At 30.3% G+C, this 25,859-nt stretch overlaps 1 protein-coding gene across 1 annotated transcript in view; it reads left to right on the top strand.

Moving 5' to 3' along the window:
- The window catches only part of LOC139503797 (rho-associated protein kinase 1-like), a 44,312-nt gene extending 18,720 nt beyond the window's left edge, over nucleotides 1-25,592 (top strand). The window contains exons 14-37 of the mRNA XM_071293728.1: nucleotides 367-446; nucleotides 1,779-1,887; nucleotides 2,910-3,068; nucleotides 4,235-4,315; nucleotides 7,812-7,977; nucleotides 9,698-9,804; nucleotides 10,517-10,667; nucleotides 11,399-11,559; nucleotides 12,804-12,926; nucleotides 13,259-13,320; nucleotides 13,831-13,900; nucleotides 14,282-14,385; nucleotides 14,748-14,934; nucleotides 15,466-15,559; nucleotides 15,922-16,013; nucleotides 16,481-16,618; nucleotides 16,934-17,153; nucleotides 17,656-17,815; nucleotides 18,301-18,379; nucleotides 18,856-18,918; nucleotides 19,709-19,841; nucleotides 20,980-21,045; nucleotides 21,320-21,452; nucleotides 22,086-25,592. Of these exons, the coding sequence (XP_071149829.1) occupies nucleotides 367-446; nucleotides 1,779-1,887; nucleotides 2,910-3,068; nucleotides 4,235-4,315; nucleotides 7,812-7,977; nucleotides 9,698-9,804; nucleotides 10,517-10,667; nucleotides 11,399-11,559; nucleotides 12,804-12,926; nucleotides 13,259-13,320; nucleotides 13,831-13,900; nucleotides 14,282-14,385; nucleotides 14,748-14,934; nucleotides 15,466-15,559; nucleotides 15,922-16,013; nucleotides 16,481-16,618; nucleotides 16,934-17,153; nucleotides 17,656-17,815; nucleotides 18,301-18,379; nucleotides 18,856-18,918; nucleotides 19,709-19,841; nucleotides 20,980-21,045; nucleotides 21,320-21,452; nucleotides 22,086-22,191 (2,844 nt within the window). The 3' untranslated portion in view covers nucleotides 22,192-25,592. The remainder of the gene's footprint in view (nucleotides 1-366; nucleotides 447-1,778; nucleotides 1,888-2,909; nucleotides 3,069-4,234; nucleotides 4,316-7,811; nucleotides 7,978-9,697; nucleotides 9,805-10,516; nucleotides 10,668-11,398; nucleotides 11,560-12,803; nucleotides 12,927-13,258; nucleotides 13,321-13,830; nucleotides 13,901-14,281; nucleotides 14,386-14,747; nucleotides 14,935-15,465; nucleotides 15,560-15,921; nucleotides 16,014-16,480; nucleotides 16,619-16,933; nucleotides 17,154-17,655; nucleotides 17,816-18,300; nucleotides 18,380-18,855; nucleotides 18,919-19,708; nucleotides 19,842-20,979; nucleotides 21,046-21,319; nucleotides 21,453-22,085) is intronic.
- Nucleotides 25,593-25,859: the final 267 nt, after the last annotated feature.

The raw sequence follows: 25,859 nt of genomic DNA, 5'->3' as shown, positions 1-25,859 counted from the left end.
CAATCTATCTTTTAAACCATTGTGTATCTGCCTGCTGATCCTGGATACCAAATTACACAAAGCATAAGACTTCAGTGTGTGTACATCGTTCACATACATGTGAGTCTTGCACATACTTTGCAAAACTGCTTTGTTTTTCTCTTATTTTTAGAAAAACATAAAATTTTCAATCTGTTAATTTTATATTAGAATGTATATGTAAACATAAATATTTTAATATTTTGCTAAATTTTAATTTATTATATGCTTTTCAAAAAATATAAATATTTCAACTTCTTAGAGTAGTCATCATTTGCTTTGAAAATAATCACTAGGTCTTAAAGAACATTTGTATAAAAGTTTAAAATAGTGAGTTTTATGTTTTAGAATGATGAAGATAAAAGAAAGCTAGAGGATCAGATAAGGTCATTGAAATCTGGAAAAGAGGAAATTGAAAGAAAATATATGTAAGACTTAGTTTACTGTAAATACATTGATGTAATGCATCAGTCATTAACATTTGATAAAACAGTTATTGTTATATATAAGTTTGAATGTTGATGGCAGTTAAGGCGATAGAATAAACAATCAAGAAGAGAACACGTTTTACATAAAAAATTGAAACAAATTGGGTTGGTTATTGTGATAAATGGACCAAAAATACTACTGGAAATTAAGAATGTTTTGTAGTAATAAGAAGTTAAAAAAAAATTTATGCCCCACCTACGATAGTAGAGGGGCATTATGTTTTCTGGTCTGTGGCTCCGTTCGTCCGTCCGTCCGTCCATCTGTGGTTCCGTTCGTCCGTCCAGGTTAAAGTTTTTGGTCAAGGTAGTTTTTGATGAAGCTGAAGTCCAATCAACTTGAAACTTAGTACACTTGTTGCTTATGAGATGATCTTTCTAATTTTTAAGCCAAATTAGACTTTTGACCCAAATTTTCACGGTCCACTGAACATAGAAAATGAAAGTGGGAGTTTCAGGTTAAAGTTTTTGGTCAAGGTAGTTTTTGATGAAGCTGAAGTCCAATCAACTTGAAACTTAGTACACTTGTTGCTTATGAGATGATCTTTCTAATTTTTAAGCCAAATTAGACTTTTGACCCAAATTTTCACGGTCCACTGAACATAGAAAATGAAAGTGGGAGTTTCAGGTTAAAGTTTTTTGTCAAGGTAGTTTTTGATGAAGCTGAAGTCCAATCAACTTGAAACTTAGTACACTTGTTGCTTATGAGATGATCTTTCTAATTTTTAAGCCAAATTAGACTTTTGACCCAAATTTTCACGGTCCACTGAACATAGAAAATGAAAGTGGGAGTTTCCGGTTAAAGTTTTTGGTCAAGGTAGTTTTTGATGAAGCTGAAGTCCAATCAACTTGAAACTTAGTACACTTGTTGCTTATGATATGATCTTTCTAATTTTAATGCCAAATTAGATAATTACCCAATTTCACGGTCCATGGAACATGGAAAAGGATAGTGCGAGTGGGGCATCCGTGTACTTTGGACACATTCTTGTTTTTAAATGTTTGATAAGAGCAGGAATTAATGCACCTTTTGTAACGGCTAAATGTTTTCCAATTCTTAAAAAGGGGGGAGTATTTAACATCTTCTTCATTATTTACTCCACACAGTAGGATTGGAAAGTGTCAATTGATGAAACCAGAGGGTATTGTGCATCAAATGTGGTAGCTTAACTGAAAAAAAGTATAAAAAATGTTCTGTTGAAACAATATGTAAATAGAACATGATTATGAATGTTGTATTTTTTTATGACTTATATAATATGTTTTGAATTATAGGCAGGCAGTACAGAGTTTAGATAGGCTGAATTCAGAGGAGGGAAAAATAAGACTAGAAAGAAGTGAACTTGAAAGAAAAGTAGCTCTTATTCAACATGACCTTAAAGAGGTATCAATTTAACTAGGAATAGTAAATGAAAATTTCAAACCATTTGATGCTTAGTTATATAGTTAAAATGCATCGTTTATTTTATACATCCTGCAAACATAGTTTGGGGTGTATATAGGATTCATTTTACCCATCTGTCTGTCTGTCAGTTTGTCATGTAAGTGCTAATCTTCTAAAAGTATGAGACAGGTTTTGATGAAACTTTGCACAGTTGTATAAAAGTTCCTGAGGATGTGCTTAAAGGGAAATCTTTTGGTCCCACATGTTGAAGGGGGAAATAATTAATGATATTAAGTGTGAAAACAATGTACATATGGTTTGCAAATGAATCATTAATAAAACACAAAGAATTATTTTAATCTCTTTACTTTGAAAACTTATTTTTGTGGCAAGAAACTGAATGTTGTTATTTTTACCTACCTGCTTCATAACTTTGTATATCAAATAAAAACAACACTATAAATATCATGTGTCTAAAGTGCTTTTCTGGATTTACCTTCATCAGGAACGCTCAAAGCCGAATATTTGAAGCCTAGTAACAGCTGAAATAATTATATAAACTCAGCTTTTGCAGAATCCTAATTTGACAGTAGAAGATATGTAAATCATGATTAAAATAGTCCATTAACTGCAAATTATAACCATAAAATTTTAAAATTTATTTATAGAAGAAGAGAAACTCTTTTAAATTTATATATATCCTGTTATAAAGTTATTTTTCAATAACATATTTTCTCATTAAACTAACACTTATTTAAAAATGCCAGCCATTGCACTGCAAATAAAGGAAGTTTATTCACACAGATATTGATTTTCAATGGCAAGATTGACCAATATTTTCAAACTGTGTCTTGTTTGACCGACTTTAACAAGGAACATAAATGTTAAGCCTGATTAAATTAGATAACAAATTCATATTTCCTTGATCAGTTGAATAACTAATAAATACATCAAGGTACATAATACATTTTGTTGTGCTCTAGATTAATTATAGAATCATAAAACAATCTTATTACTTTTAGACACAAAGAAAATTGGATAATGAATTTGAGAATAAAAGAAAGCTTGAAATGATGATAAGAGAGAAAGAAAAATTACTGGACAGTGAGATGAGTGCAAGGAAAGAATTATCCAGTAATAAAATGCACAATCATGAAAAAGTAGCCTCTCTAGAAAAATCGGTAAGTAATGATAAAATTGTGAAGTGTGTGTCAAAAAAGAAGTTATTTGAAAAATTAGCATGTGACTTAGCAAAGCATGGCTAAAATACATTAGAAACTTTCGTTACAGCATTCCCTCTTCCAATTGAAAAAAAAGTATTTAATTTATCTGTATATGATCCAGAGACACTGTTACTGTCCTTATATTTTCATTTAGCTCAAATATAGTCCCTAGTGTGGATGGTGTATTACTTGCAAAATCTTTTCATACACCATCCAAATTTATTTCTCCATATTTTATAGACAGAATAGTAAGTAGTGGAATGAAATTACATGTTAAAAAAAATGAATGATGAATTTTTCTATGTAGTTGTGATTTAGTCCAGTTGAAAATGTTATAAAATTAGTATGTCTGAAAACTGAATTGTAGACCCCCTTTACATGAAAATATTCATATTTTGATAAGAGCCAATACACTTTTCTATAATTTTGATATTTTCTGTCCCAAACATTGTACAGTTCATTGTAAAAATATTATTTGAAGAGAAGGTTTGGATTGATTTTGGGGGTTAAGGTCCCAAATGTGTAGGAATTTTTGGGGCAAAAAAAGGGGCCAAAATATGTTAAGTTTTAGTTTTCAGTCAATAACTTGTGTTTTTAAAAGTGTATAAATCTCTCTGAAATTATACCATAAGTTTCCATACTACAATAATAAAACAATCGCCGCGATATAGCCTTTTTGTGCTAATGCGGCGTAAAGCAACCAACAATCAATCAATCAATCCATACTACAAAGGAATGGTTATTTTTATTTTTTTTTTTGGGGGGGGGGGGGGGGGTATGGTTCAAATCATCAAGCAATTAGGGTACAAAAAAAGGGGGAAAACAAGGGTTTTTCTGGTTAAAGGACAATTTAAGTACTTGATTACCTCCCTAACACTGCTTGAACATTATGTTTAAAGAAATGATGATTGTCTTGAGATTAGTAGCTGTAAATTTATTTTTAGAAGTTTCTGTTTATTAATATTAATTTTAACCATGACTGTATATCATTTTATATTTTAATATTTTATGATGTATTTAAATGAGTAGTTATTGTTGCCATATAGTTTAATTTAAGAAGCAAAATGACAACATCAGTTATATTAGCAGGTGCAATTTTTATTGTCACTTTTGATATTTTACAGATTGCTGACCTGAATGAGAAGTTACAGTTAGAATCAGAAATGACTGCTAGGTTTAAAAAATCGTATTCAGAATTACAACAGGTACTTATATATCATTAGCAAGGGTTTTTGTCTTTATATGCATGTAGTATTTGCCAATGGGTGTTAATAACCTATTTATCATCATCCTTATTATACCCCACGCAAGGAAGTTGCGGAGGGTATAATGTTTTTGACCCGTCCGTCTGTCCGTCCGTCCATCCGTCAGTCCGTCAGTCCTGTTTCTTGTCATCGCAACTCCTCTCAAACCACACAACAGAATTTCACGAAACCTTTTCAGATAATAAGGACATACTATGTAGTTGTGCATATCGACAGGAAATTGCGATTCAATTTTTTTTCTAGGAGTTACGCCCCTTTGAACTTATTTACTTTAATGTACTACTGCAACAGTTTGTCATCGCAACTCCTCTAAAACCACAAAACAGAATTTCACGAAACCTTTTCAGATAATAAGGACATACTATGTATTTGTGCATATCGACGGGAAATTGCGATTCAATTTTTTTTCTAGGAGTTACGCCCCTTTGAACTTATTTACTTTAATGTATTACTGCAACAGTTTGTCATTGCAACTCCTCTCAAACCACACAACAGAATTTCACGAAACCTTTTCAGATAATAAGGAAATACTATGTAGTTGTGCATATCGACGGGAAATTGCGATTCAATTTTTTTTCTAGGAGTTACGCCCCTTTGAACTTATTTACTTTAATGTACTACTGCAACAGTTTGTCATCGCAACTCCTCTCAAACCACACAACAGAATTTCATGAAACTTTGTAGATAATAAGGACATACTATGTAGATGTGCATATCAACAGGAAATTACGGTTCAATTTTTTTCTAGGAGTTATGCCCCTTTGAACTTATTTGCTTCAATGTACTTCTGCAACAGTTTGTCATCTCAACTTCTCTGAAAACACACAACAGAATTTCATGAAATTTTGTAGATAATAAGGACATACTATGTATATTGACAGGAAATTATTATTCAATATTTTTTCTTATACAATTTTTTTTTCTTATATTTATTTAATTTCTCCAATGACAATGTGGGGACGTGGGGTATATTAGCGTGCTCACTAAGGTTCTTTAATATTAATCATGTTAGATAGAAAACAAAAAATAGAAAAAAAATAATCATAAAACTTTTTTATTGCATTTTTTTCTGGCAGAAAATGAAACCTGGTGTATTTTTATGGAGCTTTTCCTCATTTGTTCTTCTGAAAAGATTAGTACAAAAATTGAATAGATTGATTATTTTCAACAAATTATTATGCAGGGTTTCTTTTCATACCAAATATAACTTGAGTCAATGTTTAAAAACAATACACTTTTATTATGCCTTTCTTTTCCTTCAAATTTCTGTTATAATGTTCTGCTTGCGTTTTTCCAATTCAATTGTTTTATCTTTTAAAGTTTATTGATTTTAAAGATACAAATGGGATGAAAATTGCAGTATTATATTTGTATTGTGATGTATTTTTGGTTTCCATTTATTATACGACCGCAAAATTTGAAAAATTTTTCGTCGTATATTGCTATCACGTTGGCCTCGTCGTCGTCCGAATACTTTTAGTTTTTGCACTCTAACTTTAGTAAAAGTGAATGGAAATCTATGAAATTTTAACACAAGGTTTATGACCACAAAAGGAAGGTTGGTATTGATTTTGGGAGTTTTGGTCCCAACATTTTAGGAATTAGGGGCCAAAAAGGGCCCAAATAAGCATTTTCTTGGTTTTCGCACTATAACTTTAGTTTAAGTTAATAGAAATCTATGAAATTTTGACACAAGGTTTATGACCACAAAAGAACGGTTGGGATTGATTTTGGGAGTTTTGGTTTCAACAGTTTAGGAATTAGGGGCCAAAAAAGGGCCCAAATAAGCATTATTCTTGGTTTTCGCACAATAACTTTAGTTTAAGTAAATAGAAATCAATGAAATTTAAATACAATGTTAATGACTACAAAAGGAAGGTTGGTATTGATTTTGGGAGTTTAGGTCCTAACAGTTTAGGAATTAGGGGCCAAAAAGGGACCCAAATAAGCATTTTTCTTGGTTTTCGCACCATTACGTTAGTATCAGTAAATAGAAATTTATGAAATTTAAACACAAGGTTTATGACCATAAAAGGAAGGTTGGTATTGATTTTGGGAGTTTTGGTCCCAACAGAATAAGGGGCCCAAAGGGTCCAAAATTAAAAACTTTGTTTGATTTCATCAAAATTGAATAATTGGGGTTCTTCGATATGCCGAATCTAACTGTCATGACTGTGTTTGTAGATTCTTAACTTTTGGTCCCGTTTTCATATTGGTCTACATTAAGGTCCAAAGGGTCCAAAATTAAACTTAGTTTGATTTTGACAAAAAATGAATCAGTTAGGGTCTTTGATATGCTGAATCTAAAAATGTTCTTAGATTCTTGATTATTGGCCCAGTTTTCAAGTTGGTCCAAATCGGGGTCCAAAATTAAACTTTGTTTGATTTCATCAAAAATTGAATAAATGGGGTTCTTTGATATACCAAATCTAACTGTGTATGTAGATTCTTCATTTTTGGTCCTGTTTTCAAATTGGTCTACACTAAAGTCCAAAGGGTCCAAAATTAAACTTAGTCTGATTTTAACAAAAATTGAAATCTTGGGATTCTTTGATATGCTGAATCCAAAAATGTACTTAGATTTTTTATTATGGACCCAGTTTTCAAGTTGGTCCAAATCAGGATCTAAAATTATTATATTAAGTATTGTGCAATAGCAAGTCTTTTCAATTGCACAGTATTGCGCAATGGCAAGAAATATCTAATTGCACAATATTGTGAAATAGCAAATTTTTTTTTAATTAGAGTTATCTTTCTTTGTCCAGAATAGTAAGCAAGAAATATCTAATTGCAAAATATTGTGCAATAGCAAGATTTTTTTTAATTGGAGTTATCTCTCTTTGTCCAGAATTAACTTAAATCTTTGTTATATACAATATACAATGTATATTCACTTTTTACTACCAACTGATAAATTAAAATAATCTTTACCATTCAGTGATAACAAGCAGTTTTTTTACATCTTAATATTTTATGATGTATTTAAACGAGTAGTTATTGTTGCAAACTCCATTAGAAATTTTAATTGAGATTAGTTTTGGAATAAGGGAAAGGGGGATGTGATTAAAAAAATTGGGTTCAATTTTTCTCATTTGAAATTTCATAAATAAAAAAGAAAATTTCTTCAAACATTTTTTAGAGAGGATTAATATTCAACAGCATAGTGAATTGCTCTAAGAGAAAACAAAAATTTTAAGTTCATTAGAACACATTCATTCTGTGTCAGAAACCTATGCTATGTCAACTATTTAATCACAATCCATATTTAGAGCTGAATCAAGCTTGAATGTTGTGTCCATACTTGCCCCAACCGTTCAGGGTTCAACCTCTGCGGTCGTATAAAGCTACGCCCTGCGGAGCATCTTTTAATTTTTAAAATATTATAATTTTTGATGTTGTATGCTAACATTATTTAAAAAATCTTGTATATTTTCAGAGATATAATTCATCAGAAAAAAATTACAGTGATCTAAATTACAAGTACAGTGAAATACAAAATATAAAACTGTCTTTAGAGAAAGAGGTGATGACATTACAAGATAGCTTGGCCCATGAAATGAGCAATAGAAGCCATGCATCAGAAGAAACATTAGAACTTCAAGGTAAGTCTCAGTTTTATATAGGTGCACTGCTCTTGTTTCTCATCTAAATTTTTTATAACTGCTTGTATAATTTGTATATATTCATTCATGTAGCTATACATAATGAACTCTTTTAATAAAAACATGTTTATGCTAAGTTTAGTTATGTACATAGTATGATTGTCATTGTTTAAAGGTGAAAATAACCTGGTTTTATTTGACCTTGTAAACGGATGCATAGATTACCAGTCTCAAGTCAGTAGTGGGGTAAATTCAAATATACTTTTTATACGACCCCAAAAAAATTTTGGGATCGTATAATGGTATGATGTCGTCGTCTGCGTCGTCGTCGTCCGAAGACACATTGATTTCCGGATAATAACTTTAGTTTAAGTGAATAGATTTTCATGAAATTTTTTCAGAAGGTTCAATACCACAAAAGGAAGGTTGGGATTGATTTTGGGGATGATGGTCCCAACTGATTAGGAATTAGGGGCCCAAAGGGGCCCAAAACAAGCATTTTTCTAGTTTCAAGATAATAACTTGTGTAGAAGTATTTCAATTGCTCTGAAATCATACTGCAATGTTTAAAACCACAAGTAGAAGGTTTGGATTCATTTCAGGGGATATGGAGCCAAATTTTAGGAATGAAGGGCCAAAAAGGGGTCAAAACAAGCATTTTTCTAGTTTCAAGACAATAACTTATGTGTAATTGTATGGATCTCTCTGAAATTGTACCACAATGTACCATATAACAAAGGGGAGGCTAGGATTAAGTATTTGGTTAATTGCCTAAAATATGTAGGAATTAGGGGCCAAAAAAGGGCCAAAAAGAAGCATGTTTCTAGTTTCCAAACAATCTTGACAATAACTTGTGTTTAAGTGTATGGATCTCTCTGAAATTGTACAAGGTTCAATACTGCAATGGAAAGCATGGGATTTAGTTTAAGGGTTATTGCTCCAAGGGGGTTTCAAAAAGTTGGGGGGGATTTTTTGTTTACCATTTTTTGAAGAGCTTCCTTTTTTTCAAAATTTTTCAAATTTCGAATTTTGAAAAGTTTCAAGAAGAAATCTTCAATTGCACAGTATTGTGCAATAGATTTGTGAGATGTTTAACCACATTAATTTTGTGACAAAACCTATCTTATGTCAAAAATTGATCACAATCCAAATTCAGACAGAATCAAGCTTGAATATTGTGACAAAATTTGCCCCAACTGTTCAGGGTTCAACCACTGGGGTCGTATAAAGCTGTGCCCTGCGGAGCACCTGGTTTGTATGCTGTGCTCAGGTTATAAAAATACAAAGGAATTTCTTAGGTCTGGTTTTTTAAAGATTTTTTTTTTATCATTTCCTTTCCATTAAAAGGAATTTCTAGATCTAATGATGTCTTAAAAACATTGCATTGAGCAAAATAATGTATGTATCCTATCCATGAACATTTTAAGAAGTGTATCAATGACACATATTCTTAAATAAATAAGTTACAAAATGATGTGTATATGAACAACCATAACATGAATAGTTCACATTTTATGAATCTAGTTTCTTCTAAAATTAACAATGATGTCATTGTTCAAGTGATATTTAAAATTCAAGTTACATGCTTTCGTCCATAATTGTAGTTTAATGAATTATCATTAATCTTAATGCTTTTACACAATGCAGTATTTTGTCTTTAAACGAAAGCAATATTACCCTTGAGTCCTCACAAGCACTTTAATTGTCTGTTTATTTTCAGAAAAAGTTAGAAAATTACAGACAGAAAAACAAAAAGTTGAAGAAAAAGAAAGAATTACAAATAAGGAAATCCAGCGATTACAGGATAGTATAGTTAAATTAGAAAAGGTGAGTTAATTCCTAATTTTTCTGTTTCATTTTCGGAAAATTAGCTTTTTAATGCCCTTGCCGTCAATGTTGGGGGCATAAGTGTATCTATCCCTTGTCCGTCTGTATGTCAATCTGTACTTGTGTCCCAAAATTGGTAACCATTCTATAACTGAAGTTGACCTCTTATGTTGAACACAATGCTTATTAATACAGAAACAGATCAAGTTCAAATATGGTGACGCCACTTCTACCGTTCTGGAGTTATGCCCCTCTTTTATATGGGAAAAGTGCTGAATTTTTCATATTTGTTCTCTTTCTTTAATTTGCCTCATTTAAATATTATGAAACTTACGCACAATTCTCATTACCACAAAACTCAGATCAAGTTCTTTATAACATGATATGCAACTATGCAAAATATCAAGCAGAACACATCCAACATCCAATGGATTGAGTGTAAAGATATTTACAGTAATAGAAAAACATGATATTATCACTGCCAAAATATAAGTATCTAAAGAAAGCACGACTGTGAATGTTCATAAATGTAAAACAATAATATTTTAGTTCAGTTTAAATTTATTGATAACAAATTCAATTTACTTGGATCTTATTTAAATTTATGGGCTGTATAAACAACATCTGTGTTTGTCAAAAATCAAAAATGGTTTTTGAATGTGAAAAAAAGACATTTATAAAAAGCAATTTGTATTTTAAAATCTTATTGTAGAGTAAAAATAATATGGAACTTGAATTGGACACATTTAAAAAGAAGTTTATCGATGAGAAGAACGCTCATCAAACAACTATAGATAGATTTAATGCTGACAAGAAAACCATCAAGGAAACCACGGAGACTACAACATTAAGTGCCATTAAAGGTTGGTTGAATAAATACAACAGAGATTACAACATTAAGTGCCATTAAAGGTTGGTTTAGTAAATACAACATTAAGTGCCATTAAAGGTTGGTTTAGTAGAGACTACAACATTAAGTGCCATTAAAGGTTGGTTTAGTAGAGACTACAACATTAAGTGCCATTAAAGGTTGGTTTAGTAGAGACTACAACATTAAGTGCCATTAAAGGTTGGTTTAGTAGAGACTACAACATTAAGTGCCATTAAAGGTTGGTTTAGTAGAGACTACAACATTAAGTGCCATTAAAGGTTGGTTTAGTAAATACAACAGAGACTACAACATTAAGTGCCATTAAAGGTTGGTTTAGTAAATCCTTATGTTTCTCAGTTCTGTAGATCAATCATCATACATGTTTTCTATTTTCATGGCATCAAAACCAATTTAGAATCTTTGATAAACATAGCAAAGTTTTGTAAATGAAATTGCTATCAAATTAAGAGGTAAGATATGGCTTTTGGTTAATTTTCTTTCAATGGAAGTATTGTTACACGACAAGAAACAGCTCTGGTTATTTTGCAATTATTTTTGTTTATTTTAAAAAGAAAGGAAAGAAAGATGTAGAATGAGTCTGAAATTTAAGTAACATTTAAAATTGAAAGTAAATTTGTACTTAAGAAATGTTTTTTTGGTAAATTTATAATGTAAATAATTTGTGTACATAGTTAAATAGAATTCTGTAATTCTCATTTGTAGATATTCAGATAAAGTTGGAACAGGAGAAAACTGCACGACAATCAGCTGAGACAAGATTGTTGGAAGTAGAAAAATATAAGGCTGACCTTTCTGTAGATATTAAACAGTGTGAACAACAACTTTCTACGCTACAGAATGAATATAGAAATGAAAGGGATAAGGTAAGATAACTCTTAAATATCTATCCTCATCACAACAAATGGTCTGTATTTAGAACAGCCTAAGCTGATTGAAGATACACTTCAGTACAGAACAAATATCAGTGATTGAAGATACCTTCAGTACAGAACAAATATCAGTGATTGAAGATACACTTCAGTACAGAACAAATATCAGTGATTGAAGATACACTTCAGTACACTTCAGTACAGAACAAATATCAGTGATTGAAGATACACTTCAGTACACTTCAGTACAGAACAAATATCAGTGATTGAAGATACACTTCAGTACAGAACAAATATCAGTGATTGAAGATACACTTCAGTACAGAACAATTATCAGTGATTGAAGATACACTTCAGTACACTTCAGTACAGAACAAATATTAGTGATTGAAGATACTCTTCAGTACAGAACAAATATCAGTGATTGAAGATACACTTCAGTACAGAGCAAATATCAGTGATCTGTTACTTTTATCATTTATTCAACATTTGAGGGAAAAGATGCAATGCACAGCACAATTTTGAAGGGACTAAACATCATCTGAAATCGATTTCAAATTGTTGCCATGTTTTAATTTTTATGGCCAACCTACGATAGTAGAGGGGCATTATGTTTTCTGGTCTGTGTCTGTTCGTTTATCCGTCCGTCCGTCTGTCCCGCTTCAGGTTAAAGTTTTTGGTCAAGGTAGTTTTTGAAGAAGTTGAAGTCCAATCGACTTCAAACTAAGTATACCCCAATTTCATTGTCCACTGAACATGGAAAATGATAGTGCGAGTTGGGCATTCGTGTACTGGGGACACATTCTTGTTGGTTCAAGTTTTTGGTCAAGGTAGTTGCAACTTATTACACATGTTCCCTATGATATGATCTTTCTAATTGTCATGCCAAATTAAATTTTTGACACCTATTTCACGGTCCACTGAACATAGAAAATCATAGTGCAAGTTTCAAGTTAAAAGTTTTTGGTCAAGGTAGTTTTTGATGAAGTTGAAGTCCAATTAATTTGAAACTTATTACACATGTTTCCTATAATATGATCTTTCTAAATTTAAATGCCAAATTAGATTTTTACCCCAATTTAACGGTCCACTGAACATAAAAAATGATAGTGCAAGTGAGGAATCTGTGTACTGGGGACACATTCTTGTTTTTTAACACCTTTAAACTAAAATATGGTAGAAGAATAGACAGAGGTTTCATAATTATAGTTATTAGATATTTTGGTTTTGTTTTGCAGTCCAAAAATCTATCATTACAAGTTGAGCAAGAAATACAGAGAAGAAATTTAATGCAGTCTGACTTTAAAGCACAGGCTGTTGAACTAGCTCGATATAAAACAATAGAAAAACAGCTTAATAAGGTATGGTTATAGAAAACAAATAAGTTTTATAAAGTTTGAAAATTAGAAAAAAAAACAGATAAACTTAGGTAACATTATATTAAGTAGAGGCTACTGAATAAGATTTAAAACATTTTCAAAGAACTAGATACATTTTAGTTTTATCTGGAATAATTAAAGGTCAAGGACTTTACTGAGGCACTTTTATTTACAACAGATGCTAAATAGTCATACCTTTATTTCAATTAAAGTTGCATTGATAAGTATTTATTTTACATTTTTCTATCTAGTATTTAAATAAATAAGTAATCAGGAAATTTAAAAAAACAACATTTCTATGATTTTGTTTTCAGGAAATATCTGACTTAAAAGAAGCATCAAGAAGTTCAGAATCAGAAATCAGAAAGTTAAGAGAGTAAGTTTAGCTTTATAATTAAATTATTAATAGTAAATAGTATTGCAGATAATTTCGTTTTTTTCAGAATAATATTTCTGTTCAGTTGCTAGCGATTTTGTAGAAATCTTTATCTAAAGATTCTGGATTTATTAAAATGCATGCAGCCCAAGTTTTAATAGCCATTTATTTTCAATAAGATTGCTTTGATATTTTGCAAATTTATGGAATTAAAATTAAAAGGAATATTAATTTATGCAACCAACTACACTGTATTGTTTCACTCAATTTTACACAAGTGTTCATTAAACATACTCTCCCTCAGTTTTCCCTGAGGTACATAGAAATACCTAGCATTTGTCTGTCCGGTCATGTTAGCGCTTTCAGTCAGTAAAAAGTGGTATCAAGAGTATTCAAACTAGAACATGTTATGTGCGTTCATTCGTCAGGATAATTTAAAGTATTCTTCACATTTGTGGAATGTATAACAGGAGAGCATTTAAAAAAAAATATTACCATTTTATTTTCCAGGGACCTTTCAGTAAATGAATTACAAATGAAAGAATTACAGGACCAGTTAGAGGCTGAACAGTATTTTTCAGTAAGTTTTGACACTTTCAAACTTCAATGAATTTCAATAAATAAAATTGAGAATAAAGCACATTTTTACCATGTATTTCCATCTTTCTTTAATGTGAGATTTACAATTGAATTGCCTAAAATCTAATTAATTTGAAATAAGCATTGCATTGATCATAATTGGTTTCAATCAAACCTAAAATCAGTGCTACTTTCTTTGTATCTACAGCTTTATAAATCAATCCATTGATATAGTTTAAATTAATATAAAAATACTAAAAGACATTCATGATGTGTTGGGTTTAGAAGAAGGTAGGTATTAGAGTTCTAGGAATTTTATTATAACTTCTATTTGATGAGGGGCAATTTATTGAACAAAGACATATATAAATTTACTTTCCAGTCCTTATACAGAACACAAGTTAAAGAATTAAAGGATGATGTAGAAGAGAAAAATAAAAGTTATGAAGATATACAAACAGATCTGATAGCATTAGAGGAGGAAAAGTAAGCTGGCAATCTTAATATTTATCAGACAAGATAAGGAAGGGTTTGGATTTTATTTTATGGGGAGGGGAATATTTTAAAGTATTATATTTCAAAGAGGTTTAGTGATAGAGACTGTAGGGTTATTTCTAAGATGCTTTCAGATGGATTGGATACTACATAATGAAGAACTCATGTTGTAAAATTTGTTTCTTTTCATTTAAATAAGCATTAATACAGTATGATTGTAATTTATTGATTTTACTTTCTCCATTAAAACTTGTGTCCTTTGTTACATATAAAAAAATATATAATTGTATTACAAAATATGAATTATATATATGAAAAAAATGTAGAGTTATAAATGATTTTGGTAATTTTAGGGACTCACTAGTCCAGCAGTTACAGTTAGCTCTTGCCAAAGCTGAATCAGAACATATAGCCTTAACAATAGCTGAAGAACAACTAGCAGATGTAGAGAAAGAAAAAACTGTGTTACGATTAGAAATTAAAGAATTAGTATCTCGACATAAAAATGAACTGAACAAGAAAGAAAATATGATTGTTGCAGTGAGTATTCAGCTTTGTTAAGGATAAGTTATTCAAGTATCATGTCTCACACACAGAAAAGTAGTTTAAATAAGATGTTCGTTTATTCATTTTTCATGAAACAAAAAAATAAATTGGACAAAGATTAGAACAGAATAAGTTTTGTGACCCAAAATTGATTTGAACAAAAAAGTAAGGTAGCTACTATATGGGGTCATTGTATATTGAAGTGTCTTTAAAATGGGTCATATTTGTAGCAACTTGTAGAAGTTCCAACAATATTATTATTTTGTCTTAGATGTGTACAACAAAATCTTTGAAATTATAAGCTGGTCCATATGAAATGTATGAGATGTCTTATTATAAGTAAGAATTCTTAGAATGGATTATATTTTAAAGAGAGCTTTTATGGTTGATATTCATTGCAATTGTAGTTTGAAAAGTGGTTTAAAAATTTATTAAGCTGACATGATGAAAATGTCATCAAATTTGTTTATTGAAGAAAAATTCCTTCAAAACCACTGATATTTATATAATGTGTTTAATGTTTAGTCTGAAGATAACTGTAGAGAATATTCAAAGAAAGTAGAACAAATACAGATGGAGAAAGATGATATTGTAAACAGAATGAAAAGTTTGCAGGATGGTAAGTAATATCCATAATTATTGAATAAATCATAAACTGATTGAACAAGATGTGAAAGAATTAGCTTTTTACAACAGGAGAACAAAAGCCACCTAGAAAACAATTATGCATCTTATTAAGAATTCATTTGGATTACGGTTATTTATTCTGTTTTTGATATAAAGAAAATACCATGTTTCAAATATAGTAATGTCTCTGTTAATTCAATTTTCCTGGCTTCAACACTCCATCCAACTAATGATGAAGTTGGAAAAAGATATTATGCTGATACCAGGAGTGAATTCCTAGTAGGGAACTTAATACCTAACTTCGACATCTTATAATGACAAAACATTTGATATTGTAAAACAAAACCATTTTAGATTACCAGAATATGCAACAGAAGAGTGTCCCAGATAATGAACTTGATAAAATAAAGAAAAGTTTAGAAGAAGAAAGAATGAAAAAGATTCAGGTACACTTTTATATTTTATTTTAGAAACAAATGAAGAAGTGTTGATATAATACATCTGTAAAAAACAAATGTTAATACAACTATTGAGGTGTGTCTAAAAACTAAATCAGAAATTTTGATTAAATAAAGACCAGATGTTTTCTTGTTTGAATTGTTTTACATTTGTCATTTCTAGGCTTTCTATAGCTGACTATGTGGTATGGGCTATTCTCATTGTTGAAGACGGTACAATGACCTACAGTTTCTTTGTCATTTGGTCTCTTGTAGAGATTTGTCTGATTGGCAATCATACCACATCTTTTTTATAAGAACAGCAGAGATTAGATAATGAAAGAATATGTTCTATACATTTTTGGAAAAGTTTGAAGAAAAAAAAGCTGAAATTATAAAAAAAAAAAAGATAAGGAAATATTTTTGAGTATGTTTAAATGTTGACAATATACCTTTCTATGAATTGAATATTTTAGGCTGTAAATAAGTTAGCAGAAATAATGAATAGGAAAGAATTCAGAAACCAGGGTAAAAACGCTAAAAATGCAAACTCTGACCAGAGTGTAAAGAAAAAAGACAGAGAACTGAGGAAACTACAGCAAGAGTTATTGATGGTAAGACTAACAAACAAATACCTTTTATGGGAAATTGTCTTTGTTGTGTTGTTGTGTTGCTGTCTCATTAACCTATACACCACATCTTCTTTTGTTCAGGAATAATTAATGTTGGATTCAATAGATTGTCATTAGTTGTTTACATTTATTTGTACTAGCCAGTATTAGATAAACGGTAGCTATCTGTCAAATTCGAATAGTAGACTCAGTACGTAGAGTTGATATATTTCTGCTTTATTTAACGAATTCTGTGTACTTCTCACAACTATGAGTTTGTTGTGTTTTATATTAAGTTCTTATTCTAAAATATTTCAGGAAAAAGAAAAATATAATAAAATGGTAGAAAAACATGGGCGTGATTTGTCTGAAACCCAAGCAGCTTTATATGATGAAGGACAACAAAAAGCACATTTACAGATGGAATTAGATTCTAAAGATAGTGAAATAGAACAGCTAAGACAAAAACTTGCCTATGGTAATATTGATACAACTTCAATGAACAGTTTAACGATGGAAGATGGAGGAGATGGGTCTGGTAAGTTATCTCCCTTTATAAGTTAGGCTTATTATACTGCACCTATTTATTTTGTTGAGATATAAAACAGTACTGATGAAGATCTGATAATGCATACTAGTACTCAAAAACATACATCTTGAAACAATAATGAAATCTAGAAGCACTTGAGCAACAATTGCTTTGTAGAGACAGGAATACAGTTAGTCTTACCCAGGTGTTATTGCCTTTTGCATGAAAGTCAATATTGGTAAAAAGACATTCTAGCAGATAAACTCTCATTAATACCCCTAAAATACTGACTTCATCCAATCAAAATGATAATTACAAATGTAATGTATTAGGATCCGGCAGAATGATGTTAATCATGCAAGAAAAAGTTAACATTTCTTCAGCTGTCTTTGTTTGTTAACATTTGAACACTTTTAGAAGGTGTCATTTGTAATTTGTAATGTGCAGCTAATACTTTCAATATAATATGATAAAGCAATTTGACTGACGGAATTGTATTTGTGAATTTCAGATGTGATATTAGAGGGTTGGTTAGCAGTTCCTAATAAATCTAATATTAAGAAATATGGATGGAAAAAACAGTTTGTGGTAGTTAGCAGTCGAAAAGTCTTGTTTTATAATACAGAAAATGATAAACAGAACTCTGATCCAGTTTTAGTATTAGATATAGAGTAAGTACAGGTTTATATAAATAAATTTGGTGTATTTAGTGTCTTCTGATTGGTTAAAATTATTAGTTTTATTTTCAATGTTGTCAATTTTTATGGCGACACGCCCACTCTGACGTTGTGTATTCATACGCCAACATGTGTGTACGTTGTTATTGTTAATAAAAATAATAATAAAAATGTTCTTTGAGCCTTATTTTTTATGAAAATTTATTTATAATGAATGCACGGATTATTCAATGTGAAGAGTCAAAAATTAGTTTTATGGTTCAATAAAATCAAAATAAATAATAGCCATTCATTAAATAACTCTTAAACTGATAAGTGTATATTAAAATATTTTGATTTGATTTTATGCTAAAAAGGAAATGATTCTGTGTGATACTTACACTCTTATACTTCTATGTGCATTTGCTATTTTAATTTTTGAGATCACTGAATTGGGAGGTTTTCAATGTTGTCTTAATTACTAAATTTTGCTTTTATAGAAAATTATTCCATGTGCGATCAGTGACACAGGGTGATGTATATAGAGCAGAAGCTAAGGATGTGCCAAGGATCTTTCAGGTTAGTAGCATGTTTAATATTTCAGCTAAGATATACAACACCATATAATATGATAGAATATATTACTCTTTAGAGGACAAATATGAAATTGCTAAAAATAGCAAGAAACAACAGATTGATATTGATGATTACAAGAAAAGACTGACATTAACAGGACATTAGAATTTTTACAAATGATAATAAATAAAAATATTGGTTATTCTACAATGATAATAGACACTTTATCATTCTATTCATTCTCCATAACAATAAAGGAGAAATGAAATAATTTTGATCACATCATACATGTTTTGTTCTTGTGTAACTTTCTCTATTGTTAAATTTCCTCCATAGAAATCCCTGGACATTATACATTTTGCATTAAGGATAAGAATGGAAAACTAGAAAAATGACGGTTTCATCGTACAAAGAAAAGTTACCACTTTATTAGTATACTGACTTTAAGTTTGTATCATAATGTAGGATTTTTTTTGTAGGTGTTGTATGCATCAGAAGGTGAAAATAGACGCCAGTCTGAAGTTCATGAAATTGCCCAACAAGTAAGCTAATATCAATCATATTGCTATGTGCATATTGTATATATTTTCTAATTAAATACATTGCATTGCCTCAACAAAGCAGCAGAGGTGAGACTGAGAGGTGTTGTTCTGATGAAAAGGGAACATAGTTTCCATTGTATATTTGGCCTGCTTCCTTAGTCATGGTCCATCAACTCTGAAAGATGCTGTAAGATGTTTTAGTGTTGCAAGTTAAATAAAATACAATTTCAAAATACTATTAAAACCACATACATGAAATTAATTATCTCTTGTGTAAACAAATTGAACATATACAAAGAAAAATTGTATTTTCAGTATAACTTTTAAAAGAAACTATTTCCAATAAAAAGAATATATGAGGTAAATAAAATTACCCAACGAGAAACATAAATATACCAAAACAGACACCTAGAGGTCAGATGGGCACATCCCCAACCAACCCCACATGGCAACTTGTTAATTGCCCTTGGTCATGAACTGTTAAGTTGTACATGACATACACATCTATCAATTCTCAAAATAAGTGAAGTTCAACTATAATTATGACTCAAAGTTAAAAATTCAAATTCCAAACTTTCCTCAATATGATCCATTGCAATTCAATGAATAAATTTATATTCACTTTGCAAAATGAAAATAATCTTTTCCATCAGAGCTAACAGGAGCTTTGATTTCCATTTTCTTTATTACTGCTACCACCTTATTTGTTCCAAGTACATAATTGCTAGGACTATGATCTGTAATGTGTCTGTACAAATAACTGAGATTACATACTTTACTTTGTTTCCAGGACAAGTCTGCTGTGATTAACTATAAAGGCCATGAGTTAATTCCCTTACATTATAGAACTCCTACAACCTGTGATGCTTGTAATAAACCAGTGTGGCATCTTGTCCATCCACCTCAAGCTCTGGAATGTAGACGTACGTTGTTTTCTTTATCAAATTATATATATATTGTCCATCCACCTCAAGCTCTGGAATGTAGACGTATGTTTATTTTTTTATCAAATTATATAGATTGTCCATCCACCTCAAGCTCTGGAATTTACACGTATGTTATTTACTTTGTCAAATTATATAGATTGTCCATCCACCTCAACCTCTGGAATGTTGACGTTTGTTAATTTAACTTATCAAAGTATATATTGTCCATCCACCTCAAGCTCTGGAATGTAGACATATGTTATTTAACTTATCAAATTATATTATATATTGTCCCTCCACTTAAAGCTCTGGAATGTAGACATATGTTATTTAATTCTCAAAACAATCATTCACCTCAAGCATAATACAATATGTATATTTTCCATCCCCCTCTGACTTGTGAATATAAACACATTGTCTTTGTCAAACTGTATATTGTCCATCCACATACGATCATTAATGTAGATGTAATTTTGTTTCTTTACAAAACAAGGAAGCATGTTGTCCATTCACCTGAAGGTTCCTAAGGAGGTTATTCAGAATAATTTATGTATATGTATGCTATATTGGTTGTCTGCATAACTGAAACTGTAATATTGAAAAATATGGACATATTACTAAGTATGACAGAAATCTAATTTTGTTGAGTTTTTTTCTCACAAAACTTTGCATATCCTTCAGACTAAACCATTTGAAGTAAGAAATAAACATCACTATATGAGAAAAAAGTAAAATAATAAAAACACTCAACTCCAAGGAAAATTCAAACCGGAAAGTCCCTAATCAAATAGCAAAATCAAATGATAAAATACATCAAAGGAATGGACAACAACTGTTATATTTCTGACTTGGTACATGCATTCTCAAATGTAGAAAATGGTGGATTGAACCTGGTTTTTATAGTGCTAAACCTCTAACTTGTACGACAGCCGCATCAAAGTCCATTATATTAACAATACTGATCCTGCCTTCCAGAGATATTTTGTTCTTCTAGTTTTGGTTGTATTATTTGCATGTACTACAAAAAGGATGCTAGAGAAATCATGGTCTTCTAAAGAGTTTTGGATTGGTAACTTGTAACTGCTTGTACCTGCTTTCAATAAAAAATAAGATGTGTATTTTTTTTCCTTTGCAGATTGTCATACAAAAGTACATAAAGATCATTTTGATAAAAATGAAGAATTCATTGGATATTGCAAAGGTACAGTATTATTACAAGATAGAGTTAGTCAATCATAAAAATTTGTGCAATGAATAATATTTTCATTTTGTTTTGGCATTTTGATTTACCAAGATATAATTTATAGAAGTTATAAACATTGTAAGATAAATCAGTATAATAAAAAAACACTATTGAAATGAAAAATAAAAACTTATTTCTATTATAAATAAAAACAGAAAATTTCAATGTTTAATCTGTATCAAAATTTGTAATTAATTAGATTTATGTTATAACATTAATTTTATCTTTACAGTAAATTATGACCAAAATATACAAGCTAAGGAAATGTTGCTGTTAGCTGAAAGTACAGAAAAACAAAAACAGTGGATACAGCATTTAAGTAAAAAGATAACAAAGAAAGGCATCGTTAGTTCAGGAAATTTAAGGTTAGTCTTGGGTTTATTCAGAAGTGAATATTGTGTGATTAAAGAACTATTCCTTATTAGTTTAGTAAAAGGCTTTGCTCTAAAAACATTGACCTATCGATGATTTTGTAGATCTTTTGTATATGCTGACACTGATAGCAATGTAGATAAGATTAGATAACAGCTATGTCTACATTGCTTGAAATAGAATTCAAACTTTTTTTGTGGTTTTCAGGTTATTGTGTTTTAAAAAATCTTCTGACAATATACAATTTAACCACCTCAATGGTCTCATGGTCAAATGCTGGCCTTGAGTTTGGTACATTGTGCATTTTGATCCTAAGCCAGAGTATAATGTCTGGGTAAGGAGAAAAATACTTTAACAATCTGCTTGATAATAAGAAAACAAGAAGAAATCATTTTTTAAGGATTGGAATTTGAAGAAAGTATGTCATCTTTAAGAAAGACATTTTATTTCAGTGAAATTAAGAGTAGATCCCTAAACAGAAGGCACAGTAAACAAGGTAGGTGGCAGCACTGTGGAGTTAACATCCCTATTTATTTCCCTGTAGTATCCTCTATATTAGAATATTTCTCCGGGAGTCCATGTTATGTCTATACTTGTACTAATGTTGACATTTTCTTCTATTACAGCACTTTAAGAGGGACAAAGCAGTATTCCTCCTTTGGACCACAAGGTCGTCAAAGTAGTGGTCCCAGAAATGCAGCCACATTACCTCCTAACTCGCGTCCGGGATGATCACTGAGAGGATAAGGGCAGTCAACCAAACAATATCTACACAAAGACTGAGTGGTGCCGCAACCTTATTTCTACCTTCTTCCATGGACAAATCACCCATCTTCCAATAGTGCTTTGTGACAAATGTGCTTTGTATTTTTGAGCATTCGTAATTTTCATATAATATTCTCTATTTATAATTCCTTAGTGGTGCTTTTTATACATTATATTTTGGGTTATTAGGTGATAAAGTTTGGGACTAATATTATTAATGCAATGCAATCACTGTCTCCCATGAGTTATCTCCCTTTATAAGCTAGTCATTGATCAGTGTTCATTATGATCTGTTCACTTTTATAAAAACAATTGTCTCAGTTTAAAACTCTGTATTTTAATTGAAGAGAAACAAAACATGCAAAGATTATTCAGATATCTGTTATAAAAGGTGAACAAAATTAGGGAAAAATTCTGTGATCTTTCCATAAAAAAGGGTAATTTGTATTAAATGATAGAAACCGTTATTACTTAATAAAATCAAAACTTGATTTTCAGCTTCTTACCGTAGTCGTAGCTTAGGAAAGCCAGTATACACCATGTTGTTGTCACAGATATCATTATGTATATTTAGTAGACTTGCATACTGTATTACTTTTATTATTAATTGTTAAATGTAATTTATTATGGGTTTCTTGGGGACACAAATCATATATACTTTTATTCACTAATTTGAAGTGAAGTTTTTTTTTAAGAAATAGATTTTAAATGGTACTTAAAATTACTAGACAGTAATATTTTTTTCTATTGATTCTACAGTATTTAAAAAGTCGGTTTGTTAATAACTTTCCATAAGATGATTTTAAATAATATTATTATTGATTTGTTATTAAAGAAATGTCCATGTATTGCATATTTAGTACAAGTTATAGTGCAGTAGTACCTGGAGTGTAGAAAGTGCTAGTTTAGCAGATCTGTTTCATGATGAATGTTGATCAGAATCTCTCGTTATTAATGATATTTATATAATTTGACCAATGTAAGTGTTCATATGTTAACTTATATGATGTAAATCCATTATATCATTATTTCAATGATAAAAACATAATTCAATGATATCAGTTGGGGACTGTTCTGGACATATCTGAACCATATGGTTACTCTTAGTTATAGCTAAGATAGAGATCAATTGCATCATTATTGCAATCAACATATAAATAACTGCTTCAAAACTTGATTCAAGCCACAATTGTATTTGGTTTTAAACCAAAATGTTTACATTACTATTGATAATATTTCATATAAATGACTGATGTACTGCTTTTGATACTGTCTCAGAGTAAAGAAAATACAGGTTTTGGTTAGAGACCTTTCTTAACCTAAAAATCAAGTAACATTAATTAATAAAATAGTGCGATTTAGTTTTCGTAAAGTGCTAACCATGATATAAACCTACAGTAGTGCTAATTGATCTACTTTTTATACTCTCATATATTGTTGAATTATATTGTTTGTCATTGGATTGTAAACTATGTAAATAAATATGTGTATATATTGTACATGTATATAAAGTGTGTACATTTAGCAATATAAATGGTGCTGATTTGTTACAATCATGTAAGACAAATGCTCAGTTAAGGTTGTAATGGATAAGTGATAGCGTTAACACCTTCATTTTATTGTCATGTTATTGCTCTGCTTTTCGCTTAAATAATTAATTAAACAAAAAAATAATTTGATAATAAAATACAATTACAATTATGTTCAACACCACCAATGGGAGAAATTATTTGATCACTTGCACAAAAAATATACAATACATCTTATACCTAATGGACAGAACTTTTTCATATACTTATCTTTGTAGTAATGCTAGTTCAAAGAAGATAAAAAACAAGTTTTATAAGGATATGTAGCTCAGTCAAATATATAATAGGTAGACATTTTCCCTTTATATTTGCTATTATTTAATCCCGAAAAGGGGCATTAGAATAATTATTTAAAGTTATGTTATGGTAGGATACACTTTTTAGAGAAATGTTTATGCACTTTTTAAATACACTCAGGACAGGTTCTTTTTCTCCCTAAAAACTTGGGTAGTATTACAATAGTTTTAGTACCAGTTTAAAATTCCGCAATATATGAAATACTGAGATTTTACAGTTTGCTGAATTAGTTTCATTAAACCAAGTTTACCTCTTATGTTTCTTTGTTAAGTGTTATTTTTGGCATGTTTGTTTTTGTCTAGAGGTATTATTTATTTAGTTGAAATTCCATTTTATTCTTAACCATTTGGGTATGTATGTCTGTATGTAATGGGGTAAAATGAAGTTCTGTTCAATTCTTCACTTGGGTTGCTACCTTATTAACTGAAAGAAAGTAATGTCACTGTTAACCTTCCAGTTATGTCTTTGTTGTTGGATCATTTTTGTCACTTCATCTTTTGTATACCAAACTACATTTCATGCTAACAAACCAAATTGATCAATCAGTACACTATGTTACCGATTTCTTCTTGAAGTCAGATATTTCGGTAGTAAAAGTAAAGGATCTTCATTATAATAATTCTGTAGTCACACTAAGTAAATCTTACAGCATATCCAATTTCAGGAATTCCAAATAATACATGCTAGCTTTTTTAAGATATTCATTATATAATCAAATGCAAAGCAAACTGGCCACATACCTAGAATTTAACAGCGGTATAGGAGTGCTTGCATCTTCAATCATGAAAACTTCATACACTTATCTTACTTGTGACTAACATATCATTTATTCAACTGTAACAATTCTCTTACCTTAGTATTATTTTTAACTTTGCTCATTGTCATCACTTCAAGGTCATTCCAGTAAACACTTGCTTACAAAGTCATCGCCATGGAGACCAAACTGCTGCTGATTTCTCATTGTTTCATGTACATTATTAGACTGTTATTTGTGAAACTGTTGAACCTGCTTTGTATTTAGTTAAAGTTGGAAATGAAATTGCTTATTATTTCAATAATAATAAAAATCAAAGTAGTGAATATAAACATTATACTATATATGTATATATAATAGATGTTGCAAATTTAGATTTAAAAGAGAAGTACATTTATTATAATTGAATACTTGAGTTAGTTATCCCGGTATCAGCATTATGATCTGGGGAAAATGAGCGTTTTGATAAAAATTTGAATAGGTGATTTCATTTTCAGTAAAGACACCTACCCAGAACATTGAACATTCCTGTTAGTACCAAGTGCTACCATTGTGCTATGCATGCTGTATGATTATTCCTTGTATATACTGATGTACATATTTATGTAAGCTTAATGGCTTCTAATTGCATCAACCATATTTTTTATACTTGTGACACACATTGTATATTCTGACAAACATGTTTTGCATATCACATGCAACATCAATAAAATTTAATGCTAATGATATTTGGTTGTTTTATTTTTATTAATGCCTACTGGAGAAAAGAGCCTTGTTGTCTGAATTTAGCCCCTTACCTTAAAGCAGGGGACAAGAAGCATTTTTTCATTCATCCATCTTTCCCGCCTCAGGTTTAAGTTTTTGGTCAAACTTGTTTTTGATGAAATTAAAGTCCAATCAACTTGAAACTGGTACACATGTTTCCTATGATATGATCTTTCTAATTTAAATGCTAAATTAAAAGTTTTTACCCTAAAATGATAATGTGAGTGGGG

The sequence above is a fragment of the Mytilus edulis genome, chromosome 1, assembly GCF_963676685.1.
Source record: "Mytilus edulis chromosome 1, xbMytEdul2.2, whole genome shotgun sequence".
Lineage (NCBI taxonomy): Eukaryota > Metazoa > Mollusca > Bivalvia > Mytilida > Mytilidae > Mytilus > Mytilus edulis.
This window is presented reverse-complemented; position numbering and strand designations above follow the sequence as displayed.